General features: G+C 30.3%; 1 protein-coding gene across 2 annotated transcripts in view; it reads left to right on the top strand.

The window, feature by feature from the left end:
* LOC141528525 (LIM domain only protein 3) overlaps positions 1-26,635 on the top strand; it is a 71,504-nt gene that overhangs the window by 27,008 nt on the left and 17,861 nt on the right. For both annotated transcript variants that reach the window (XM_074244612.1, XM_074244611.1), the window contains exons 2-4: positions 10,467-10,569; positions 11,124-11,261; positions 11,947-12,072. In XM_074244612.1, coding sequence (XP_074100713.1) covers positions 10,481-10,569; positions 11,124-11,261; positions 11,947-12,072 — 353 coding nt within the window. In that variant the 5' untranslated portion in view covers positions 10,467-10,480. The remainder of the gene's footprint in view (positions 1-10,466; positions 10,570-11,123; positions 11,262-11,946; positions 12,073-26,635) is intronic.

Raw genomic sequence — 26,635 nt, 5'->3', positions numbered from 1 at the left:
GGAGGTGTAGAGAAGAGGGGCTACACATAACAGCCAGCTATTTCTCGGTAGTCATAGGTATAGGTATAAGTGTAGGTGTAGGTGAGTAAGGGGCAACACTAGTCCTGATATAGGGCGTTGTGCAGTTAGATTACGTTAAGCTATGCCCGTACGTGCTTGCACGGAAGTTCTCCGATCCCTTTAACCATTCCTCCCCCTTCGCCCCAAAATATATTTATTGTTGTTTGTCCAGTGCCGCGTGTGTGCTCACGGTGTGTGTCGGAGTAAAAAATCGTACGAGCATCCACGCGGATGTCAGGCATAAATTCACCCCCACATTTTTACTCGACCTTTTTTGTTCCCAAGTTAAATGTTGCTTTCGCTCTTCTCTCGGCAATCAATTACTTTTTTTTAACGCTAGATTTAATATAAATTACCGCTTGCCTTAATTTGTTCAAAAATTCTCCAAAAATTTTTGAAAATAAAAATAATAAATAGAAAAAGAAAAAAAAAGAGGATTTTTTCTTACAAATAAAGGTAATTAATAGTATCTCCATGATTGTCATCGATATGCCAGACACAGCATCAGCATCAGCGGGAATCAGTGACAGTCCTCGGTAGAATGCGGGTGCTGCCGAGTGTAACTTGACGACAAAAGGCTACACAACAAACGGGAAAACTTTTATCTCGTGGATTAATGGTTGGATTAAAGTATTTGCCGCTGTATTCTCCAATTTATCCTCTATCCTCTATTCTCTATTCTCTAGCTATATATGTCGGGTATAAACTACAGAAGGAGAATTAGGGGTGATGGAGATTAGCGCTTGATTGGCTAATTTGTAAGTGTCGCTTTCAGATCTTAATCGATCGGTACTCGTACCAATGAAATTCGAAACAAGTTTGCTGTTGATGCTCGAAAAATTGTGGGAAAAATTTTTTTCAAAAAATAAAAGCATTTATGTGACAATAAATTAAATTTGTTGGAAATTTTCAACAATTTTATTTTTTAGCTAAAGAAATCAAATTTTTTTTTACGGTAACTTTCTTGTTAGAAAAAAGTTTATTTGATTTAAAAAATGTCAATTTTACACAGACGAGAATTTTAATTTAAAATTGTTCTTTTTCCAGCTCTAGAAAATTTTTTTTTCTTCAAGATACATCTAAAATTTATATCTAGATGTAAAATCTGACGATCGCTTTTTCATTGCAAGAATTATATTATCATATAGAAATTTCTCTCCATATATGAATGACAGTATAACACTTGAAATAATTAAAACAATTATTCGCAAACGTCGGAGTATCTTATTCCCCTAATTCAGGATGCTAATGGCCGATTGTGTGGGTAAAACGGTGAAGCAGGTAATGCCGAGTTTTTGTGCGGCTCACGTGTGCCCATGGAGCTTAAAACATCCCTAAATTACCCCTATTAGCCAGCAAAAGACCCAAATGCCGTACAAACGAGGATTCCAGTAGCCACACACCCTTTGTCCCGTCTCTTATATTGCAGAGCTCCTCTCCTCGCTCTTGACCTAAGATTTATATCACACGTTAAATATAACCTTCTTTATCTTTATCCATGCATTACTACAATATGACTATATCGCGCTTTAATAAAATTCTCGCTTTGGGGTATCAAGCAGTAAATGTGTTAAGGGTATCCTTTTTAATATTTTATTAAACAATTTTCTCTTCTCTTAATTAACATTTTATAATATAATATTTACTTAAAGAAAAAGTCAGTATTTTAATACACTTTACGAAGTTTTTTCTAAAAAAAAAATTGGATGTAAAATTTTTTTAGAATACAAAATATAAAATCACTATTTTCAAAAATTTACTTGGAAAAATTTTTGCCAAAACTTCATTAATTATTTCTAAAAAAAAAAAATAAGCTAATTTTAGTCCTTTTGATACATAAACTGATAAAGTATCACCTTCAATGCAAAATTTTTCAAATCCATAAAAAACTCCGACTGAAAGCTCAATAATAACACAAAAGCCGAAGCTCCTCCGCGACCGTGGGTTTAGCAGGAAAGGGCTGAGAGCGAATCTTTGGAGCAAAGGCGTCGGAGATTGCGTCTGCAGGGGTGAGAGCTTGCAAATGGGGTCGGTGTCGTCGCTCGTATCAGGGTTGTATTGTCGTCTGTCAATGCTGCGGAAACTAGCTCGCCACACCGCGGTACACCCTCTTTCAGGTTTTTTCACTTTACAAAGACCTTATCCTAGGATCCACGATCCATGAACGTCTAAATATCCTCCGGAGTCGCATCTAGATGACCGCTCGGTTAAGTGTCGCTCAAGACATTTCTCATTTTTCACAATAAAAATAATAAACTCCACTTCTCCCCTTCTTTCTTGAGAATCGTAAATCCACGCATCGGTTCCTTCATTCCCGCTAATTAATTTCATCTTTATTATTTCATCCCTCTCAAGACTTAAGTCCTCCAGATGCCGATTTCTCAGACAATAATAATACTTCAGGTAAAAAGACAAAACTTATATAACTCGATAAACTTAAAAGTTTTCCCTCAAAGTGACGCATCAAATCTCTCTTTATTCTACGTTTCAATTTCAAGTGGTTAATAAATTCATTAATCACTTAGACAGTTATTAAATATATTTTCTGTGTGAAAAAATTATTAATCAATTTTTTTAAATTGTCGTTTAAATCGATTATATGTAAAAAAAATTATTATATAAAATTATGACATCAATAATTTTTTTTTTTATGGGTGCACTGAGAAAAAAAAAATTTTTTGAATAAAATTAGTAATAGTATTATATAATAAGACGTAAAATTTTTAATAAAATAATTTTTTATTAAACTAAAAAAATTAATCAATTAAAAAAAAAAAAAATACTACACTGATAAAAAAAAATATCTTTACTTAAGAAAAATATTCTTGCTCCAAGAAAATTATTAATTATTGATTCAAAAAAAAATTTTTTTATTTCTAATTTTAAGAATTAATTTTTGCATTTATTATTTTATTTCAAAAAATAATTTATTTATTTTTTATTTAAAAAATATTTTATTTTTATTTATAATTTAAGAATTTTTCTACTGAAATCAAGAAGATCAAGTTCGTCACAATTATTTACTGAATTCAAGTAAATTTTTTTTCTGTGTAGCTTAACCAAAAAAGCACTAGATGCGATTTCCGTAGAAAAATAAATCACCAAAAATGAAACCTGGTAAAATCCACTTCATCACACATAACCACTTATTTATAACACATAACACATAATATTGTATTCTGTATTGTATATAAAATCTCAAGAATCCCGGGATTTTTGCAACCGTCCGACAAAGCCGGCATCGGTATAATAAAACCATTAGAATGATCCTCGTACGTGGATCCAAACTGTATAAATATCCTTTAGCGCCTTAGAGTTTCCAACTTTCGGCGTAACGTTGCGATAAATCCACGGGGTTCGCTCAATATCAAAATGTGTTAAACAAACGGCCTCCAAAATTACGTTTATTTTTATTAGCTCTTTCTGGCTGGATATTATTATTGCGATATTATTTACTGATGAATTATTGATAACGTCATCGGCGCTCTCTCTGTTTATGACTTTACCAAAAAACAATAAAACAATACGCGAGTATTTGAAGATTTAATGGACTTGGAGCTAGGATGTGGGTGCTTATGTAGTTATCTTGTTATGTGTGATACAAGTTTACCGGAAAAACCGCAGGTTACATCTCTGAGGCAGCTTATCGGAGCCTCGCGGTACATTAAGCACGTTTGTGTTGCTTTACATCTCCCTGTGTTCGTAAAATTGATCGAGAGAAGAGAGAGAGATGCAAAGGGATGTCTCTTGGAGAGATTATCTTGTCGTATTCAATATTCCTATGGAAAATGTCGTCGATGATAAATCGTTTTAGTCCGATAGCAAAGACGACGGATTGTTCCGCCGGCAGACGAATTTACCCGAGCTTCTCTTTCATATCACTCGTCTATGTTAGAGACACCCTTTGCATCTGCAGAAATTGTATTTTTAAAAAATATCTATTGCAATATTTGTAAGAATTTTTGTTAAATTTATTTTTTTATAGTTTTTTAAATTAATTAATTTTTAATTAATTAATTTAATTAAATGTTCTATTTATTTTGAACTTTTCAAAACTTAGCAATTAGTTATAATTTTATTTAATTCCATTGATAATAAATACAAGACTCAATCTAAAGAATTTTATTCTAACGAAGCACTTTTCTGTTTTCAAACAAGATGTATTGATACTTTGCCCGAGAATTTCTATTGGATCGAGACACGCGGTAACGCCGGTCCAAGATTTTACCGATCTGTTTCAAGAGTTCCGTTAGAACCAACAAATTCTCGGATTTCTGCTACTTTCTGCACCATCAAAAAATTCTTGAATATGTTAAAGTTAAAATTTTATTTTTCTAAAAGATTTTTTGGTATTTCGAATGAAGAAACTTTATCTTTAACCAAAAATCTAGAATTCTCGAAAGAAAACGAAATTATTTTTAGTTCTAGATAATTGTTGTTAGTTTTTGAATTTTCTGCATCAACTGAAGATAATATCCTCTTTAATCAAGTGACAATAGTTATCGACCGAAGATAAAGATCTCTTGAGCCGAGAATTCAGAATTCAAGGCAAGAAATTGTTGAAGCAAAACAACCGGTTGTCTTTTAAAATCTTGGATCTAAAATGTTTTGAATTTTAATAATAATTTCCAATGACTGATATTTCAATAAATACGCAAAATTTTCTTTAAATTGTGACACAAAATCGAGTACAATATTAGACAGATAAAAATTTCCAAATAAATCGGCATCCAACAATCACCTAGATCCACGAATCAATGATAATAATAATAAGTAAAATCAGAAGCTTAATAAGGAGTAGAATAAAAGGACTCGTTATCGGTGTTATCTTGTTAATTTCTAGAAAGTGGCTATCTCGGAATCGGAACTTTAAAGTGAGAGCGATTCCGTGAATTTAAACATCTCACAACCCTCATTGGGATAAGGCTAAGGATTAAACTCACTTGAGTTTCCGTCGCGACGACCTACCAGGAAAAACCACCCTTCCCCTTCTCCTCCTCATTTATTTCTTCTGTGTCTTTTTTTCCCTTCCTTTCCCTTCAGCGAGATAATACTGTTACATCTCCATCTCCGTTATACTTTTATGCTGGTACAGTATTTATATCGCAGCAGTCCTTCCTTCCTGCGGGATAAAACAAAACACCGGACCCCGAGTATATTAATGCCCAGCTTAATGTGCTCGTTGTTAATTAATGAACCTACTTCGCCCGGATCCCGCTGATACTAATGCTGAGACAGGATGGGGATAAAAAAGTTCTCCAGATATAGATAACAGTTTATTATTTACAAGGATAAAATAGAGATAGGTGGAAGATATTGTGTGCATTATAAGCATGGAACTTCACTTCCATGCAGCTTTTTGTTGTGATTATGATTATTGCTGTGACTCCATTGTGGTGCGCTGCATGTAAGGATACAGGCGTTGGCGTAGAGCTTCAGATATCCTGTATCTAGTGTCCTAGAATATTTTCTCGAGACGGTAGGACCTGGAGGTGGTACCGACTCTGGTCCAAGGGGCGGAGCTTGCAAATGCACCGAGCCGGCGCTGCAACGGTACCACCATCGTCTAAGATTAAGACCTTCTTCACTTTTTATCACTTATCTGATCGATAATGTTTTGACGCCTTTAAATTTTTTTATTTTAATTTGAATTTCGTGTTATAAGTTTCATTTTAATTTTTTATTTATTTATTTATTATGCCAAAGCTAATTGCAAGCTTTAGTAATTTATTACTACATTAATTATCAGGAATAAAAATTATTTCTTTTCAATTTTTTGTAAAATTTAGATTAAATATCAAGCTCAAAAATATAAAAATTATTTTTTAAGATTCTTTGGAATTTAAAAAAAATTTTTTGTCAAGTTAAATAATTTAAATTTTATTAAAAAAAAAAAATTTGACTTGATCGATTAAATTATAAATTTAATTAGATATTTATAAATTTTAGAATAAAATTATATTTACACATATATACGGACGCAGGGCCGGATTTCCAGCCGGAAATATTTGGAATTATTTCCTATTAAGCTCTCTAAATGTGAAAATTTCATGAAAATTCTACTTTAAAAAATCGGACTAAAATAAATTAAAAATATTTTTAAAAAAAAATTTTAAGATTGAAATTTTGGAGCAGAAATTTTTATAAAATTTTCTGAATTTAATTTTTTCCTTTTAAAAATAAAATTTTCTTTAAATTGTATTTTCCTTTTGCATTAAATACACTTTTAATAAAAGATAAAAAAAATTCTACTAAAAATCTTTATGCTCTATAATTCAATGTACTAATTTTATAATTACATCCGTTTTTCAAGATTACTTTATTATTTTTTAGTGAAATACCCAATAAAATCCTGATAACAAAATATAAATTAATTGCCAACCATTCATCAAGCGACAATAAAAAAAAAAAAAAAAACACACACTTTAAATCTAAACCTTCTACTCAACAATACCGGCTAAAACCGATATTTTTTTTTCATCAATATAAGTAATTATTATTAATAATAAAACCATGTTCCCAGTAAAAAAAATCTTAAAATTAAAACTGTTAATTTTAATACTCACAATAAACTCAGTGATATTTTTCGCGCAATCAAAACGTTCAAAATGTTACAACTATCGGTACAAACCATACAAAACATACAAAAATCGGAGTCTGTTATTGTCGTACTTGGATGACTCGCATCCAATCGGATACTTGTCGCTAACGGGGACTCACGATACGATGGTGTACGAAACTACGGATTTGAACATAAAAACCCAAGAAGTAAGCATCAGCTCCCAACTGAGGGCCGGAGTGCGTGTTATGGACATTTCTTTGAATATGTTACTCAGGAGATTATTGATCGTGTTAATCAAGAAAATATAAAAATTTAATTAATAATTTTTTTATTGTTTTTATCAGAAAAATTTGAAATTAAAAATTTTTTTCTTCTCTTAAAATTAATTAAATATTTTGTACACGGTAAAAGCAAGATTACACTGGATATCATCCTAGATTATACTGAGTGAAAAAAAATTTCAGATAGTAGCTAGTATAATCCAGATTATAATGAGTATAATCCAGATATCACCCAGTATAATCTGGATTATACTAGCTACTATCTGAAATTTTTTTTTACCACAGATATCACTGAGTATGATCTGGGATGATATCCAGTGTCATACTCAAAAAATATTTTTAATAAAAAAATAAAAATCCATGAGTCAATTAAAATATGTACAGTATAAAAAATCGTCTTTGCTTTAATTTCAAGTAATTTGTCCTACTTTAAAGATATTAATAATTCTTATCTGTATCAAATTGTACGTGTTACTTACCGGCTCACTTGAAAATTTAAATTAAATATTCAATACATTTATAATTAATTTTAAAATGACCTAATTAACGATCTTATTTTAAATAGATGTCATTTAAAAGTTGGATGATTTTATTTTAAATAATTTTGACGATAATTAAAAATGAAAAAGTTCAACTTTTAGTTAATATTTCATATTAAATTTTCAGATTATTTTTAAAAGTGATTGTATTTTATGTTATAAAAACCCAATTAATTGTAAGTGTGTCGTCTGATTATCTTAACGACCGACGTAATTGTTAATAATTAAAATTATTTTCTCAATTTTTTTCTGTGCAGTCTATGATAAAATAGTCACAATATTAATTAATAATTGTGAATGTAAGAGGACGAAAGGTTGGCTGGAATTATTGCGACGATAGTGTGTTTCTCACACACATGTGGAGCAATTTGTATCGATGTAGACAGACACAGTAGGCAAGACAAGTACATATTGGCTGATTGGGAATACTACACAGTACAGAGTAGAGAGTATACAGTGGTTAGCGGTTGATGAACGCGCAGAGTAGCTAATCGAATTATCGTTGCTTTGAAGATCAGAGTCCGTGGATGATCGGATCACGTGGCCGATGGACGAATTCCCAGCGATGCGAGTCACTTCCGTGTGCTCGGACATGTAATTCCGTACACACACGTCCATCTGCAGATTCGCTCAGTATAACGCACAATTACAGACTCATCTTGTCTCCTCTCTGCATCCATTCTACCTCAACTTCAGCTTGTACTGTCACCACAACTTTCTCCCGCTTTGTACTGAGCACTGACTCCCATTGACGGGTAATGAGAATTCTTCTACCCCTTTTGTCAGTTTGATAAATCAGATTCTTCCTTCGCTTATGCTGATAATTTTACACGCTCACAAGTCCAGAAATAAACGTTTAGTTATTTAATTCATTTAATGTCTAGTTGTTTTATGATGTAGAAAATTATTTTAAAATAAAATTTTTAGTATTAATTATCTAATACAAGATAGTTTTTTAATTTTTGGTTTTAATTATTAATTTGTTTGTTTTTTTTTTTTAATTTTTATTTATTTAAAATAAAAATTAAATTTAGATATTAAATAATTTTCAAGTTTAAATAAAATGTCGTAAAAATAACCTTAATATTTTTTTTTGCCCTCCGGGCGGAAAGTGGCAACTTTCGTCCCGCTACGCTAAACAAAGTTGCCGCTTTCCGCCTTCGTCGGACAAAAAAATAGTATACAGCCCTTGGAAAGTAAAAAAGAAAACCTCAGATCACATGTTTGTCGACCTCGGCTTCGCCTCGGCCAACAATTACATGTGATCTGAGGCTTTTCTTATTTTCCTTCCCAAGGGGTGTAATATACTATTTTTACAAGTTAAAAATATTTATAAAGATAAAATAAATTATTTTTTAATTTTTTTCAAATCAAGTTTGATAAAAAATAATTTTTTAAATATACTAAAAAATTTTTTTAAATCCCAAAAAATCCTTCCATCATTTATTAGCACAGATATTCCATCCTAAATGGTAATAACATGATATGACTGCAGAGTGAACTACAATATTAACAAAGTTCCTTGCGGTTTGAATAGGTCTGCTTGGACACAGTATTACTCGTGACGTTAATATCTCCTTGTGGTTAAAACTTCCGAGCAAATACATTCCGGGCCTTTCATCCCTAAATTAAACCATCTCAATAATTTTATCCGACATTCTCATTCTCGTTCTAAAAAATTACTGAAACAAATACAAATACAAGCACATGCGAAATGTAAATATAAAATACTTTTTGTACACAGTGCATTTGTCCGTGCCGAATAAAAGATTCAAATTTATATAAAAAATAACCGAAATAGTTTCCAAATAGCCGGAAAATAAATTAAAAATAAACTGAAGAAGGGAGGAATTTCAACGAGTTATTTTCTCCGCGAGGCTAACCGTCGGAATTTGACCACATGAATTCTTGCGGTTCAGCTTCTCCCGCTGTTTACGAGGACCCTTTAACTATCTTAATCTATGTTTTGAATATTATTATATACATCGTGTAAAAAATGTCAAAAAATCATATAAAAATTTTTTTTGTGAATAATTTTTCAAAAAAAAAATTATTAAATAAAAAAAAAAAAATGTTTTAAATGCCAAATTTCGCCACTGCTATTTTAAAAAAATTTTTTTATCAAACTTCATACAAAATATTAATTTATTTCATTATTTAAAATTTTTTTATTTTAAAATTATTTAAAATTTAAAATTAAAAATTTTTTTTATTAATAATTTATAAATCTTTTTTTTTTCTCATTAAAAAAATAAAATATTTATTTTTTGAAATTAAAATAATTACTTTGATTTTTCTAAGAAGCTTAGCTAAATTTTTTTCTAGTTTAATTAACTACTAAGTCAATTTTTTTATTACAAAATTCCAATTGTACAAATTGTCATCAATAATTTTTTCTTTAATTTATATAAATATATTTTTAAAAAGAAAATTTTTATTTCGAAGATCAATTAAATTTTTTTTAACTAAAAATCAATAAGTATGTCCAATTGAAAATGATATATAGCGCTAAAACATTGAAACACGTTTAATAATAAAGGAACATTACACTAGTCTGAAGAAGGATACCGCATGGATGTAGAAACTAAAATATATATATGTGTGTGTGTGTGTGTGTGTAGGTTGGTCACAAACTAATTCGATTCTAAACTCTGACCACCACCGCAGTCAGGACACCACCCCCGGCTCGGAGCTCGGACACAGATGGCACTAACCGCGGTTAAATTCTCAGGCACCGTAACTCTAATTACTCATAGACAACCCGACTAGAATTGAGATTCAACCATCTGCCGTTGAAACTTGATAAAAGCTATCCGCCAACGACACTTGCAGATATTAAGCTCTAATACGTTTATCATATATCACTCTGATAAATAATTTTATCACTCAAAAGTTGTCACCCGAACTTCATACCATCGATTATTTATTGACCCAATCTATTAATTATTCAAACCATAAAAGTTTTTAATATTTTGATCAAGATGAATCTGGCTTGGTCATTAATATTTTATTTATCTTTGACAGTTCATCGGTACGAGATGACGATGGACGTAAGCAAAAGTGAATCCAATAAAATTGGATCTACTCCTCAAGATTGCGCTGGATGTGGTAAAGCTATTACCGAAAGGTATGTTTTATTATTATTAATTATTCATTAGCGAATTTTATTATTTATGACTGACAAAAATTACGAACTGTTAATTTTTTAGATAATATTGCTGTCACAAGATCAATTATTAATAATTTAATTAAAAATGTGGAAAAATAAATTTTTTAAATCATTAAATTTATTGAAAAATTCTCCAAAAATTTTACATAAAAAATTAACCATCACTAAAAAATATATTGTCTTGAATAAAGACAGAAAATTTTTTAATTGAGCAAAATTGATTTAAATCAAGAGACGAAAGTCTCAAACATTATTTTCCGAGCTCAAGAATTTTTTTTTAAAATTAAATAAATTTTTATTCAATTAATAATGCATCAAAATTTATTCAGATTTGTGAGTAATCATTAATTAAGTAAAAAAAAATTTCTTTTCAGTATAAATATTATTAATTATTTCCAAAATTTATTAAAATTAATTTTTTGACAATTTAAAATTAATTTTAATAAATTTTAATAATTTCTTATTAAAAAAAAAAAAAAAAAAATCCTCAAAAAATTAAATTGTGATTTCAGATATTTATTAAAAGCACTGGACATGCTTTGGCACGAAGATTGTTTAAAGTGTGGGTGCTGTAACTGCAGACTCGGAGAACTGGGTTCGACCCTCTACACAAAAGCCAACTTGATCCTCTGCAAGCGCGATTATCTGAGGTACTGTCCAGAATTTTTAATGCATCATAAATAAAACTCCAGTATAAAACACAAATCCACGTCATATTATTATAATAATACCATCCGATGGATCGAAACATTCATACATAAATATGAATACGAATTTAAATATAATTTGAGAGCCAATAAGGCCAAGAAGAAGCGATATTACAAATCGAATTTCACAGATGAGTTTCCTTTATTTAATAAAACCTCGAAACGAGAAGCAAACGTCATATCAAATACGTCAAATCATATATGTAATATATAATACACAGTACATAATATAGGGTGAATTCCGATTGAAAGCAAGCGAATGAGTTAATGTCGACTCGAGGGTAGTTGCTTAGTGCGGAAGAGAGCACAGGGTAAAAGTGAGTAAATAAACCGTGTTGAGATTACAGCCTCCCAAGGGAGTTTTACAAACACACAGGTGCTATTGTGAGAGTTCCGAGCTATTGAAACTAAGGCCTTTATTAATGGCCCAATATTTGAGGAGGACATTAGTGTTGCTGTCTCTATGTCGTTTCAAGTCGGTATTTATTGATTCAATGGCTTCCTGGTATCACAATGTACATATGTATACATACACGTTAAATTTAATCACTTGTTGGTTATTTCTTTTCTTTTATTAGCCTCTGTTGTTATTGTTGTTTTAATTTCTTTTTTTTTTCATTCATTTCAGGTTGTTTGGTAATACCGGGTACTGCGCAGCGTGTTCCAAAGACATACCAGCCTTCGAAATGGTTATGAGAGCCAGGACAAATGTTTATCATCTTGAATGTTTTGCTTGTCAACAATGTAATCATAGGTACGTTTTTTTATTAATTTTATTTTTTAACTTAAAATATTTTTGATAAATTTCCATTTTATCGCATCCAAAAAGCCAGACAATACATACAGAAAATACAAATTTATTTCTATTGGGCTCTATTAAAATTGTTTTTTATTTTTTTGTTCACATTTGTCGAAAGTAAATCATTAAAATAAATTTTTAAAGGTGAAAATATGGTAAATAAATTATAAAACATTTTTAATTATTTTTTTTTTATAAATTTTAAAAATAATATGAGCAATTTTTCAAGAAAAATTCAATTTTCACAGCTTATACTTTTTATAATAATAAAAAAAGACCTCTGATAATTTTAAAAATTTTTTAACAACTAAATTACAGCAAGAAAAATTTATTTCAAAAATTTTTAAAAAATTATAAATGCAATTTTTTAAAAATAATTTTCTAGGTTTAATTTATTATCAAAAAATTGTCAAGTTTTTTTCTTAAATAACACTAAATAGTTTTTTTAATAATATAAAAATTATTAAACGTTAAAAATAGACCAACCCATAAATTTTCTCCAATTTGGAGTCCAAGAGAAATTAAAACGAAAAGATGTGTCGGCTCCATTGCACTTGACTTAACCGCGATTAACCAACTCAGGTGTTTTATGCTCGCCTCGCAAGCTCGCGATCGCGTGACTCAACAGCCATATCCGTTTCCTTTTGCCTTGCAGCGGTCAACTGCTACCAATACACCTCTTCTCGTTCCTCTACGACCCTTTAAGCTTTAGTTAATCCTCAACCTCAAACCAATGGCTCGTGTCTGCGATAAGGATCTCTGTTAAAAACCACTCGTGCCGGACATTTCGGTAAGTTTCACGTTAAGTTGTGTATTATCATCATATGCACAAGTACTATGTATGAAACTTAAACTTTAACTGTCTAATAACTTAACAATTATTTTTTTTTTATAAAAAATATAAAATTCAATCAACAAATTTTTCATATTAATTATTTTTTAATAATTTAAATAACTGATAAAAAATTTATTTTAATACGTAAAAAATTTATTTAACAAAAAAAATTTTAATTTAGAAAGTTTTTTTTAATTTTTAGAAAGAAAGGAATAAAATTTTTTTAATTTTTTTTTCTTAAAAAAAATTTATTTTATTTAAGTAAAAAATTTTCTGGGTTCAAAAGAATTTTTTTTTTTTAATGAATTAAATTTTTTTTATCAGTATGTTAAGCTAGAATTGAGCCTTACCATTTAATTTATTCCAAATAGCTTTTTTAAATTTCAAAAATCTAATTTAAAATTTTTTTTATAAAAGAAAATGTTATTAAAAAAATTTAACACCATTTTTAAACAAAAAATTTATCGAATTTTCTATTCACGTACATCAGCCTCAACATAATTAAAATCAGGCTCTTAATTAAATTAACTTCCCTTAAAATATAAAATCAAGCAACCATGTCGCTCACATCTTACATAATAAATGAAATCACAGCGTTATAACAGCAATGTTAAAAGTTAATAACTAAATCAAAAGTGTTCCGCAAAATAATGAAATCCATGTTTAACTTTCAACCGCGGCGTAGTGAGGATGATCAAAAATTCAATACATACTCAATACAAGTACGCACAATGTATTGCAAACTGCGTCTACAGTCTACACAAGTTGGAAACTGAATGTGACAATTTAATTTAATCTGGGAGATGTTTAACGAACGATTGTTTCTGCTTGACTTGGCATCCTAGAAGCTCCAAGTTCTCAGTTCTCGGCTCGTGTTGCCTCAAACTATATAAAGTGGGATATGTAAAGTTGAGATAAATAAGGAGACTAGAGATTTAGTTAGCAAGTAGGCAGAAGGCAGGAGGCAGTAAGTTGAGGGTGTTGAGGATTGTGATCCAGAGCACTTGAGATTTACAGCCCCTTTATACTTATACTGCCGTGGCAAGGATAATTGACGGACGAGGACGAGTTCGGATGGGAACCACTCCCGACAAAAGTCAGTTCAGTTTAACCAACTATGCTTGATGTTACTGAAAGACGTGGAAGAGCTTCTATTGCTACCGAGGTTTGTTGTTTCGCTGGAGGAGTTTCGCTGTCAATCGATTAACTTCTACCTTTATGTCTGATGCAATTTTTTTTTTACTACTTATAATTAATTAATATTTTTCAATTATTAATAAATATTTATTAAATCCTCTAATGTTAAAAAATTAATTTCCTAACAGCTAATAAATTTTTGCGATAAAAAATAACTGTTTTTAGTAAATATTTTATTAAAAAATAATTACATATTTGATTATACATAATTGACCTTGTATCTTGTGAACCATTGACATTTTTAAAAATTTAAGCTCATCCCGATGTTACACTTGTCGAGAGCTTTCATTTGAGTACCCACATCAATTTTTCATATATTTATATATATATATATATATATATATATATATATATATATATATATATATATATATATATATATATATATATATATATATATATATATGAAAAATATATAAAAATGCATGTGGGTATTTAAATGAAAGCTCTTGATGAGTGTAACATCGGGATGAGCTTATATCTTTAAAAATGTCAATATTTAATACAGTCCAATTTAACCAAAGACATTATTTAATAAAGCAAAATTTTATTTATTTGTAGCTTACAAGTTACGGCAGTCACAGTGACTAGTACTTACAATTTTCCAACCAGACGATAATTTACACTACCAGAAGACCCTTGGAAAGAGGGCGCGAATAAAATTGAGGCTCAGTGAGTCTTGACTCGGGGACTTGGATTTGCATCGGCCATTTTGCTTCCGGTGTCCCGAGGGCGGCTTCCGGTCAACGTCACGCAGTTTCTAAGCTGCTAAATATATGCACTGGGGTGCCACCATGAGCATACACCAGCCATATATAACACACTGGGGGTAGCTGGTTGCGAGAACGTGGAGCCTCCCGGAGATCTCCTTCCGCGATTATATTCAAATTAAATGCGAACTCTGAGCCGTAATATAATGCCACCAATTTAGCCTCCTGGTCTCGGGGGAGCCTTCGGAAATTTCTCTTACTCTTACTCTTACTTTGACTCTATATTTACTTTGTCTATTACTTACCTACTCAAGACTCACTAAGCTGACCAACAAATCTGGTTAATTATTTCTATTATTAATTTTATTTACAATAATAATAAATTTATTAAAATTTTCAGTGTTTAACTTTCAATTTAAAATGTTGGGTTAATTATTAAAATTATTCTTTAATCAGAATTTAAAAAATAAAGACTCAAATATTCAAGATAATTATTTGAAAGGGTATTATTATTATTGTTGTTATAATTAATAATGTCCAATTAATATTTATCTACTAGACGACTGTTAATTACACCCGGGTTTGTTGGAGAGAGGACAAACAGAAGCATGATGCACAAAAAGATGAAACTGAAACGGTATCGCGTTCAAGCGCGGCTGCATCCAAACATAGCTTTGGTTGTGTTTTCAATTTTCGATGGTGATAATCCGTAGAGGGCTGTGACAGTAAGAGTAGACCTAGTGGTAAGTGATAGTGCGAACAACTGGTGTAAGCACTGCTGTTACTGAGAGAGAAAGAGAGAAAGAGAGAACCGTGGAAGCCGCTTTGTCATCGGATAACCTAGACTTGGTGCTCGGTTGTGCAGGGTCTGGTTGCGATAGAACATTACTGTTACGAACTATACACATAACACCATAGTACAACCCCTAGTTGCTGTGTTTCATCCGATACCGGTGTCGAGCCTGCCGTAATAAGCGTTTCGTCGATTGTAAATGAACGGCGTCGAGTTGCCGAGATTGGAGATTTGATTTCCTTGATCCACACAATACCTTGCTGCAATTTGCGAGTGCATCACATCGACATATTTATATGGAAAGTCAGGGTTGAATTCAGTTGTAGCTCTTATAATTTTTATTAGGAAAAAATAAATCTATGTGATGAGATGAGGTCATATGTTACTATATATGGTCATATGAGACTATATATGATCACATGAGACTATATATGATCACATGAGACTATATATGATCACATGTGATCATATATAGTAATATGTGATCATATATGGTTTTAAAGGGCCGTATATTATTTTTCAACGTCATATTTGACATGAAAAATGATCATATGTGATAAAAAAAATGGCCATATGTGATCATATATGGCCATATGTGATCATATATGGTTTTAAAGGGTCGTATATTATTTTTAAAGATCATATTTGACATGAAAAATGATCATATGTGATAAAACATGGTCATATGTAATATGATAATTAATTTTATATGATCATATAAGTTTACATTTTATGATCACATATGGACAGAAATATTTTTAAAAAATTGAAACCATGACAATGTGATAATTTAATGACGTAACAATTATCAGCATTGATATTTATACATGAAAGCATGATAATTGATGCGAACGCGACTGTTTTTACAGCGTAATTGGGGGTAACGATTGGGGGTAATATCAAATGAGAGAATGACAATAGCAATAGCAGCGGTTCTATGATAAAACTAGTGTGAATAAAATACACGGTAAATATGTGAATGTGTGTGTGTGAGTAGTCACAAGCGCTGGTAATTAGTGGTGTGCATAAATCATCAAGCAAGTAAACGCGTGGGTGAGCATACACATGTACGTGCATAAAGAGTGCACGGTTATATATATGATGCACCCATTACACTCGTGACACATACGCGGCTATAACTGTAATGCCCGAATGGCAATATATGTTCATATATGTGTATAAACATACGTAAATGTAAATATGAAGTTGTGTGCTGGTGATATTTATGTATGAAAGTGCTACCGCTGCTCTACTCGGTGAGTCGAGATTGCTGACACACGCTGATTTATTTTAAAAAGTACTTACTTGGTTACTGTGTTTACATTTCTAATTGCGTGTCGGGCTGTCACGTGCTTCAGATGTCATAAAGGTGTAAACTTTTTTTGCTATCGGACAAAAAAAAATATAAATTGATAGAAAAAAATTTTATTTTATTTTTTTTTTGTTTAATTTTATGTATGAGATATTTATTGAAGTTATGAATGTAATTATTATTATTATTATAATGCACTATTTCGGATTTTAAGAGATTTATGCGATAAATTTATTGAAGAGAACCTTTTTCAGGCAAGATTAATCGTGACGTTTATTATCCAGTAGTTAAATTTGTCAGTTTAAGTGGAGGATTTAATCCGCGGTTCTGATGTATTAATTATTTATATAATTAATGACACAGCCGATTAGAGCTAGAAAACTTTTATTTTTATGAATTATAATTTTATTAATGTTCTAAATAATTTTATTCAATTTTTTAAGTACCTGCAGATAATAAGGTTTAATTAAAAAATATTTTTGGTTAAAAAATATGATAAATTAAAATTTTAAAAAACATTTTATTAAAAATTATAAAAATTGTATGTTTTACCCAAAAAATTTTAAATCATTTATCATAAAAATTATGGAGTAGATATTAAAGAAAAAATCTTTACTGCTGTGATTTTTCTTCATTAAGCCCATAATTAACATCGCTAAAATTATAACAAGAAAATATATTTCTTCATTTGAATAAATCTCAATTATTGCATAAAAAATTAAATAGTTTTTATTTCTTTCTTCGAGAAGAATTCTTCAAGAAAAATTTAAATTTTTCTTTTTAAAAATAACTAAAAAAAAAAATTTTAATTAAATGTGAAAACATCTAACAATTTTTCGGTTTTTTCTCATTAAAATAATTATCATAAAAAATTACACATATAAAAGTCATAAATGCAATTTTTAAAAATAATTTTTTTAAGTTTTAATTTAATTTAATTATTAAAAAAATTTTTAATTTTGATCTTCAAAAAAATTAATCTATAAAAATTAATCTAATAAATTATTTATTAAATTATAAACTTTAACAGCCAATAAGCTCGATTGCAAGCTCAACCCTTTTCTTTTATAATATTAAAAGAAGATCAGACCTGAAATGATACATAGAATTGAACTTTTGTAGTAACAAAAGGCTAACACCCTTAGAATGATGTCTATAAGTAACCATAAAGCTTTTCGTTGAACTCATCACGAGTGTTGAGCTCAAGTGGGAGGGGCTGCTGACCCTACTCTCGAGGATGACGTCGATCCTTCCGAGTCCCAAGGGTGAAATGGCTCATTCCCGTGCACTTATCCACCAGCGTACGCCATAGATAACCATAGATTAATGGGCTTCGCACCACTACAAGGAGCGACCATCGCTCTAATCTATATATAAAGGTATAAATGTATACATGTATGTATGCTACGCGATTCGAGCTGGAAATGAGCCAAACTGAAACATCTCCGGAGTGTCTGTGTGCTAAGAAAGAGATGGAAATCTCTGCGGCAGATATGTGTGCGTATGTTTTCTCTGATTTATCGTTTATTGAGAAATATTGCCGATCTCTTTAGCTGCGGGCCGAGATTAACCCCCTTCGAGTTACGATCGATTTACTTTTGTCGTGTCATTTTTACTTTGTATCTCTCTTCGTGGATCTAAAAAAAAATTCAGAGGTTTTTGAGAAATATTTTCAAACCTTAAATACATTTTTTATTAAATATTATCGAGAATTAATTTATTAATTAAATATTAAATAAACGTCATTGATTTCATGTGAAGTATTTCTAGCATTTTTTAGTTTGTATTGAAAAAAAAGTTACTTCATTTAAGAGAAATATTTTTGGTCCAAAAAAAATTATTAAGAGAAATATTTTCAGTCCAAAAAAAATTATTTTGAAGAGATTATTAAGTCTTGATTTTCGCGATATATAAATGAATGGACAGATATTTAAATGAGAGTATCACGGCAGCTGAACTGCAGTTCGGCTCACGCAAGCTGCGTAAATATAAAATAATTCTCTGGTCGGTTATTAACGATAATAAAATAGCGATCTATTGTGAAAATTCATCGAGAGATTTATAATCGGCTACTCTTGTGTCCTGTCACGTACATCCGGCTGTTATCTGTCTATAATTTTTGATAGCGTGTCCATTTTAATTGATATACGATTTAAACTTTTCACTCCGTTTTTTGTTTATTATTATCATCGCTATTTGTGTTTATAATTAATCCCCGATTCGAAGCTATGGCCTCCTGACACGATATTTTATCTCGAGCCCAACCAGGATAAATCTCCAAAATTTTATTTAGGAAATTTCATCCAAAATTTAAAAAAAAATCATTTTATGCTGCCTTAAAAAAAATTTTTTTTTTTAAATTATAGAATTTTTTGAAAATTGTTTGTAAACACGATAACTCCCAAAGAAATTGACGAATCGCAACCGGGTTTTTTTTATTAGCTTCAGAATTATATAATCTTGCTTCGTATTGCGAATGGCTGTATAATTCAGTGTCGTTTAATTATAATTAATTAAAAACTAAAAAATTAAAGTCCAATTTTTAAATTATGAAAATAAATCACTTTTTAATTTTTCAAATTATTTTTTTAAAATATTTTACATTCATTTAAATTGTAAAATTTATCGAAAATTCACAACGGACATCGAACATTTGCAACCACTAACAGTATCAAGTTGTACAAAGACAAGTACGTCAACGTCAGCGTCATTGAATTACAATAGCTTGAGAAGTTTAACAGTATAAATTTGATATCCGATTACAGATTTGTCAGATCCTAAAATTGTGTCATAACTACCGCAGATATATACATTAACAATTAAATCATCCAAATAATTTATCTTACAAATTGAATAATTATAATAATTCAGCGGGATGTATTAAATTATCCCGAAAATATTTCCCATAATAACAACAATATCGGTCATTGTAATTTAATAGGATTATTTAAAAATAATTTGACTATTTGATTAAATTAAATTATGCAAATATGATCAGTTTTGGTTGGTGGTGCTGCTGCTGGCATAAACTCACTGAGTGTCAGTTTGAAAATCACATTAGTTTCTAACGATATTTGCTCCGTCGCGCAATTTCAGTATCATTTTATCGGCACCGGTCCGTTTTGTACGGCTCTCTCTCTTTGTCTGACCCTCTCGCTCTTCGACGTATAAATATATATTTATACCTACCGACTATTGAACGTGTGCTCGCTCAGCTAATTTCGTATTTGCCCGATTAATTCCGGACGTTTAACGGAATTTGATGTTTCGCTAATTATTCTGTCGTGCGTACATACAATCAAACACGTGTGTTTTATTTTTTACATTAATCTCACGGTATACCTATAGTTATAATATATCTTGCTCCAGATCCGCAAACAAAGCTTTGCGCCTATAATTCAGCCAACAATTCACCGAATTGGCTGTTTTTGATTATACACGTCACTGTTTCTGTGGATTAATAAGTTAGTTATTTAGGCAATTTTTCAAAATAAATTTTATTTTCATTTTTAAACTCATTACAGATCAAGAGATTAAATTTACGATTAGAAAAAAAATTTAACTCAACCAAAAAAATTATTTTGACGATTTAAGTTGTTTTGGAGTAAGAATAAAATTTTCTCGGTTCAGAAAAACTAATAATTAAAAAAAAATTGATATTTGCCATCATGTAAAGAAAAAAATTTATTTTTTCTTCAAAGGAAAAACTACAACGACATCTTTATTGATTATGAATTTTTTTTTTTAGACTTTTCATTTTAACTCTGTAACATTCTTAATTTTTTTGGTTTAAAATTTTTTATTATATTCTCAAAACATGAATAAATAAATGGTAAAAAAATTTACAATATTTCACAAGATATAAGGTCATTCCTTAAATAATGAATTTTATTAAATTGCACTGTACTTTCTTAAATATTGACGTTTTTAAAGATATAAGCTTATCCTGATTACTTACACTCATTAAGAGCTTTCATTTGAGTACCCACATGCATTTTGATATTTTCATATATTCATATATATAAATATATAAAATATATGAAAAATTGATGTGGGTACTCAAATGAAAGCTCTCGACGAATGTAACATCGGGATGAGCTTAAATTTTAAAAAATGTCAATGGTTCACAAGATACAAGGTCAATTATGTATCTAGAAATAGAGAATTTTCGAATGTAGCCTAAATACTTATCATAATAAATTGACTATCGATGAAAAAAAAATATGAAATCTTGAAAAGGCACAAATTAAAGTCAAGACCTTTGCAATGACACTAAATTTCACTAAAAAAACGAATTTTGTCTTATGACTATCCTGGAGAAAAAATTTTTCTTATTTTTCTAATAATATAAATTTTTGACAAAAAAAATTTTTTTTTTAGATTCTACAAAAAATTAAAATGTGGTTGTTAGTGGTGAATAAATTTGAGCGTATTCCGATGAAATGGAGGAAAAAATGAGACTAGGGAGGAATAAACCGGGAAGTACATAAAAAAGTATATCTCGATTGATCAGAGTGTCTATATAAGATTCAGCCTGTGAATAATGTGAGTGGGTTATCGTACAACCTTGAGTCTCATAATTCTACGAGGATCTTTTTCTTACGGATCTTATTCTGTCGCTTAGAATAAAGAAGTAACTTAACGAATGAACGAGGAGCAAGTTTGCACGCGTCTGGCGTTTCTTCCTATCCATATTTCTTGCTCTTATTCTTCTTTTCCAACAAGTACTTGTGCCGTCCTCCTTATCTAACTTTAACGGTCTTATCGTCGAAAAAGTTAAGTGGAAGAAAATGGAAGCTGGAAAGTTGAAATTGATGCAGTGGACGGCCCGACAAGACTCACGCAGTTCGGGTAACTTTTTAACGTACGAGCTTGGTTACGAGCTGAATAAGAATAAGGAAATGTTGATACTGTCCTCGACTATGTGCTCTGTTTATGATAGACATAATACTGGCAACTGGTAACTAGTATCGTCCGTAACCTAACCCAAATAGTCGCCAACAAGTTGGTAGTTGGTGGTTGACGGAATCGAGGAACGGGAATCCTTGGGTCCATTATGCCGAGCACTAAATGGGAAGAGACGCACGTCAAAGGTGCCAGGAGATATTGTATCTCTGACTTGTCTCGGGTAACGTACTAACGTGCCTTGCAACTGTCTGAAGCAGATACCACGACACATTGCTCTGTGGCAACCGTTGTATCATACCTCGTGTGCTCGACATCCATGTCATTCTCCTCTATAGTTTGCTGCTTTATCCTATTCTACCTTTGTAGTTACCAATGTCTTTGCATTGTTACAATTAGTATTTATAACAATAATTATTTTTTTTAATTAATAGAATTCATTTTTTTAAATAATTTCTAAATTTTTTTTATTGTTATTTCCGCGGGAAAATTTTCTGGAACAAAATAAATTACTCAAGAAAATTTTAAGTTTTTACTAAATACCAAAAATTTGCAATTATCACCAAAAAAAAATTTTTTTTCCGAAAATGAAAAACCAAATTTTCTTATCATAAAGTCTACAAAGGAATCCAAAAAAAAAATTGTCAGTTGAAGCAATACACTCTTGGAAAAAATTAAGGCAGTAATCGTTAAAAATTAATTTTCATAAAAAATGTTTTTAACAATTATTAATTTAAATTAATTTTTTTATTGATAAAAATTTTGTTTACAAATATCGGAGAATACATATAATTACAATTATACACAGTAGATTATTTTTTTTTTAAAAAATAATTTTTCTATAATAATGTAAGGATCATTTTATCTTATAAAAAATTTTTTAAATTGTATTTACTTCTGCATTGCAATATATAATAATTAAACGCAAAGACGGTATTTTGATGTGAAGAATAAAATCTTACAAAAAAAAAAAAAAATGATATTTAAATTCTAATTCATCCTAAGAAAATATGTTTGTTTACTTGAGAATTAAATAATATTTACTTAAAAATTTATACATAATAACCAAGCATAATAGTGTTTCTGATTAACATGGTTGACTTAAGAGGATCAAGGGTAGCGAATTAAGAGAGTGAAAACATTAAGAGTACACAATCTTAATATAAGTTGTTGGATGGGCAGCAAGCGAAGCTGAAGAAGCTTAAACTTGGTAATAATCTCGTTGAAACGATGCAGCTCCGGAAAGGATTAGACTGGGCTAAGCTCATTCGCCACACTCGGGATATTCAGTTATCAAGTGCGTCCGGTCAGAGGAGACAGCGCCGGAAGTCAAACAAGCTGCCTCAAAGCAGATAAGACTCGCTTATATAATATATGTATATATATTTGTATAATTTAACCAACCCCACTTGTTTTGTGTTAACTAGCTAACTGTTTGACAACCAACAACTCTATTAATTAAAACAAATTGTTCTTACACTTATAGGCTCTCCTCGGAAACTTGGACCTTAGCAAGAAGCTCGGAGTTTCCAGGCGGGGCTTTTTTGGCATTTATCGTGATTTCGAGTTTGCCGATATTGCTCAAAGGGTTGAATAATCCCTTTCTCGGTAATCGGGTGCGAGAAGCCGAGGAAACTTCAGGAAACCTTGACAATGCTCAACTAGACCGTAGACTCCAGACTGTGGACTATCGAGGATAAATAGTATTGGTGTATTGGTGTAAGAGCTGAAAACTTGGCCAATGTATCTCTCGGTTTGGGCGAGTATTATAAGTTCAGGGTGAGACGGGGTGGAACTCTGGACGGAACTTGTATAAGGCTATGGCTAATGATGGAAACTTGAGTACTAAGTCATACTTAATCCCCTTTTGGAAGCACTCGGAGTTGTTCCCAAGGCGATAATGTTCTGATCCGACTTGCACCTCTGTTTTAGAGAAAAATTTACTCTGGGCCTTTTCTACGGTATAATTATAAAGCATAGTTCAGTTTTAATGCGAGATAATAATGATAAGAAGAAGAAAAACCTGTGAATAATTTTTTTTTTCTTTAATCTGATTAAAAAATTATTAATTATAATTTTTCATTTTTTCTGGCATAAAGTACTTTAATTAAAATTATATTAAATAAATATTAGTTTAATAATTTATCAAAATGAAAATTAATGAGACATAAGCTCCGTAAGAGTGTCAGAAAATTAAATTTTTTCATAACTTATTTTTTTTACAATTAACTTTCTAGTAGCGAGAAAATTTAGCGACCATGCGCCACCTATCGGATTTGTTTAAAAACTACTCAGGTAGAAAATTAATTTTTTTATGACTTATTTTTTAAAAATTAACTCTCTAGTAGCGAGAAAATTTAACGACCATGCGCCACCTATTGGAAATTTTTAGTACTAAGTTTGATAAAAAAAATTGTATGAGCATATATATAATATTTACACCCTAAAAAATCAAAAAATAATAAAAAAAGAAGCCATCAATCGAACGGGCTAATGTTTGAAGCATTTATCGATTATTTTTTATCACGCTTATCACCCGCACAGAGCACGGTGCGCGTATCGGCGAATAGAGTGGGTAATCATTACGAGCAAACATTATACATAACACGAAATCTGTATACTGGGAATGGAAACACCAGGGGTTTTTATGACGCCCGATATTTGATGCCGGCATCGATTTCGATGCCACTGAGGTACTTATCGTAGCGCGTTATGACGGCACATTGCTTTTTATGGTTACCGATCACCATGAGATATACATACACGTTCCTCAGCTCGTCCATTAAATTATACCCTCTGGAATAATCAAAGGAGTCTCTTCTAATTTAATTAAAATTTTATATTAAATGAAAGGACTAAAATTATAAAAATTATAAAATTTAAAGATTCACCGTTTTGTGGACATCTGTTTTTTATTTTATAAAATAAAATATGCCAATGCAGTCGAATAAAAAAATTTCACGTCGGCATTTACATAAGCGCGGGTATAAACCACTCGACAGGAATCCTCGACGTTAAATCTCGAGACCAGTGTACGTATCGTGAATACTGAATGATGAAAAACAAAAGTTTCATGGGTGGAAATATTTTTTTAGCCACTTACAATAAAAACAATAATAAATAATAATAATAATAATAATAATAATAATAATAATAATAATAATAATAATAATAATAATAATAATAATGTGATATATAAATTGCAATTAAGGAGCTTGATCTTGTTTGATGGGCAATTTAAAAAAAAATTGAAGAATTTAAAGTCGAATAAATGTTATGATAAAAGATAATGACAGGAGAATATTTTAGACAGGAGACTGATGTTTCTGATACTCGACACGAATTTCAAATAATGTCAGAACGGTTTTTTAAACTCCGCATCAGTTTACTGCGGTGTATACACTGAAATCCCTCTGTATATAAGATCGGCTTTTAAAACTGGCAATAAAACGAAAACGTGGATACGCCGAAACTTTTTTTAAAGTACCACGACAGTTGGTGCTTGAGGTACTCTTTGAGTTTAGAGTGTGTATACTTTTTTTTTTTTACTTTATTTCTGTGGATGATGAAATATCATAAATAATATCAATAAACCTTCACATCATTTAAGAAAATTTTTTAAAATGAAAAAAAAATTTTTTTTCTCGATTAAAAAATTATTTCATTAAAAATTTGATTTTTGTTTTTTTTTTTCTTTACACAGTAAAAAATTTTACATTGCGTCAAAAAATTTTGTGTTAAATATTTAACTCTTCCATGTGTAAATTTAACATTTATTGTGTTAAATTAACATAAAAAAGCATCAAATTAACACAAAAAAATGTTAAATATTTAATATAAAAATTTTTAACTGTGTAAATTTCTAAAAAAATTGGAAATTTTCGAGATGTTTTGTCATGCGCGTGTGTAAATAAATTTTTGTCGTACGATTTCTTAAAAAAAAATCAACCAAAAAAAAATTAAAATTAAAAGAAAAAAAAATGTTCTTAAGAAATTTTTAAATTGCATCTTAAAATTTTTCTAAAATAATTTTTTATTTTTAATTTTTATTTTTAATTTTAATTTTTAATTTTATTATTTTGATTTTTATTTTTATTTTTATTTTTAATTTTTTATTTTAAGATCGAATGTATTTTTATTTTAATAAATAATTTTTTGTATTGTCCAAAAAAATAAAAAACTTAACATATGTTAATTAAATCATCAAATAAACTCAATGTAACCCAAAAAAGTGTAAATTGAGTGTTTATCGAAGACTGAAGCGGAGATTAGTGAGCAAACAATTGGAAAACCCCAAACGACATTGCAACGGTGAAGGATAAAGGTACCTCGGGATGGGATAAGTACGCGGGGGAGAAGCAGAACGGAATAAACTTATCGTGATCGAGAATTCCCGAAGGAGTTACTTGAAGTAGTTGGCGTCGCTCTTAGTCAATTTGCATCAACCTGGGACGAGAGACGAGCAAGTAGAAAGGAGAATGACTGAAGACAACAGAGGGGATTTCTTACTCACCCTTTGCCTCCACCCTCACCCTTTGAATTAGACTATCTTGCTCGTTTCCATTGAGCAGAGTCTGTGCATCTTGAATGTTGAACTGTGCAGCAGCCGAGGCTAACGCGTTTAGCCGAGACTCGCTCTAATCAGATCTACTTCAGCGGAGTCGCGAACAACAGCAGCCCAACGCGACGTTAAGTGTGAAGTTAATGGAGTCAAGGAACCGTAGACACCCCCAGAGACTCTTCAGTATAGACACTTTGGTTATTAA

The sequence above is a fragment of the Cotesia typhae genome, unplaced genomic scaffold (genome assembly GCF_013202065.1).
Source record: "Cotesia typhae breed Kobodo isofemale line unplaced genomic scaffold, CoteBio_Ctyphae contig_44, whole genome shotgun sequence".
Taxonomy (NCBI): domain Eukaryota; kingdom Metazoa; phylum Arthropoda; class Insecta; order Hymenoptera; family Braconidae; genus Cotesia; species Cotesia typhae.
The sequence above is the reverse complement of the archived record's forward strand: the minus strand, read 5'-3'. Positions and strand labels throughout refer to the sequence as shown.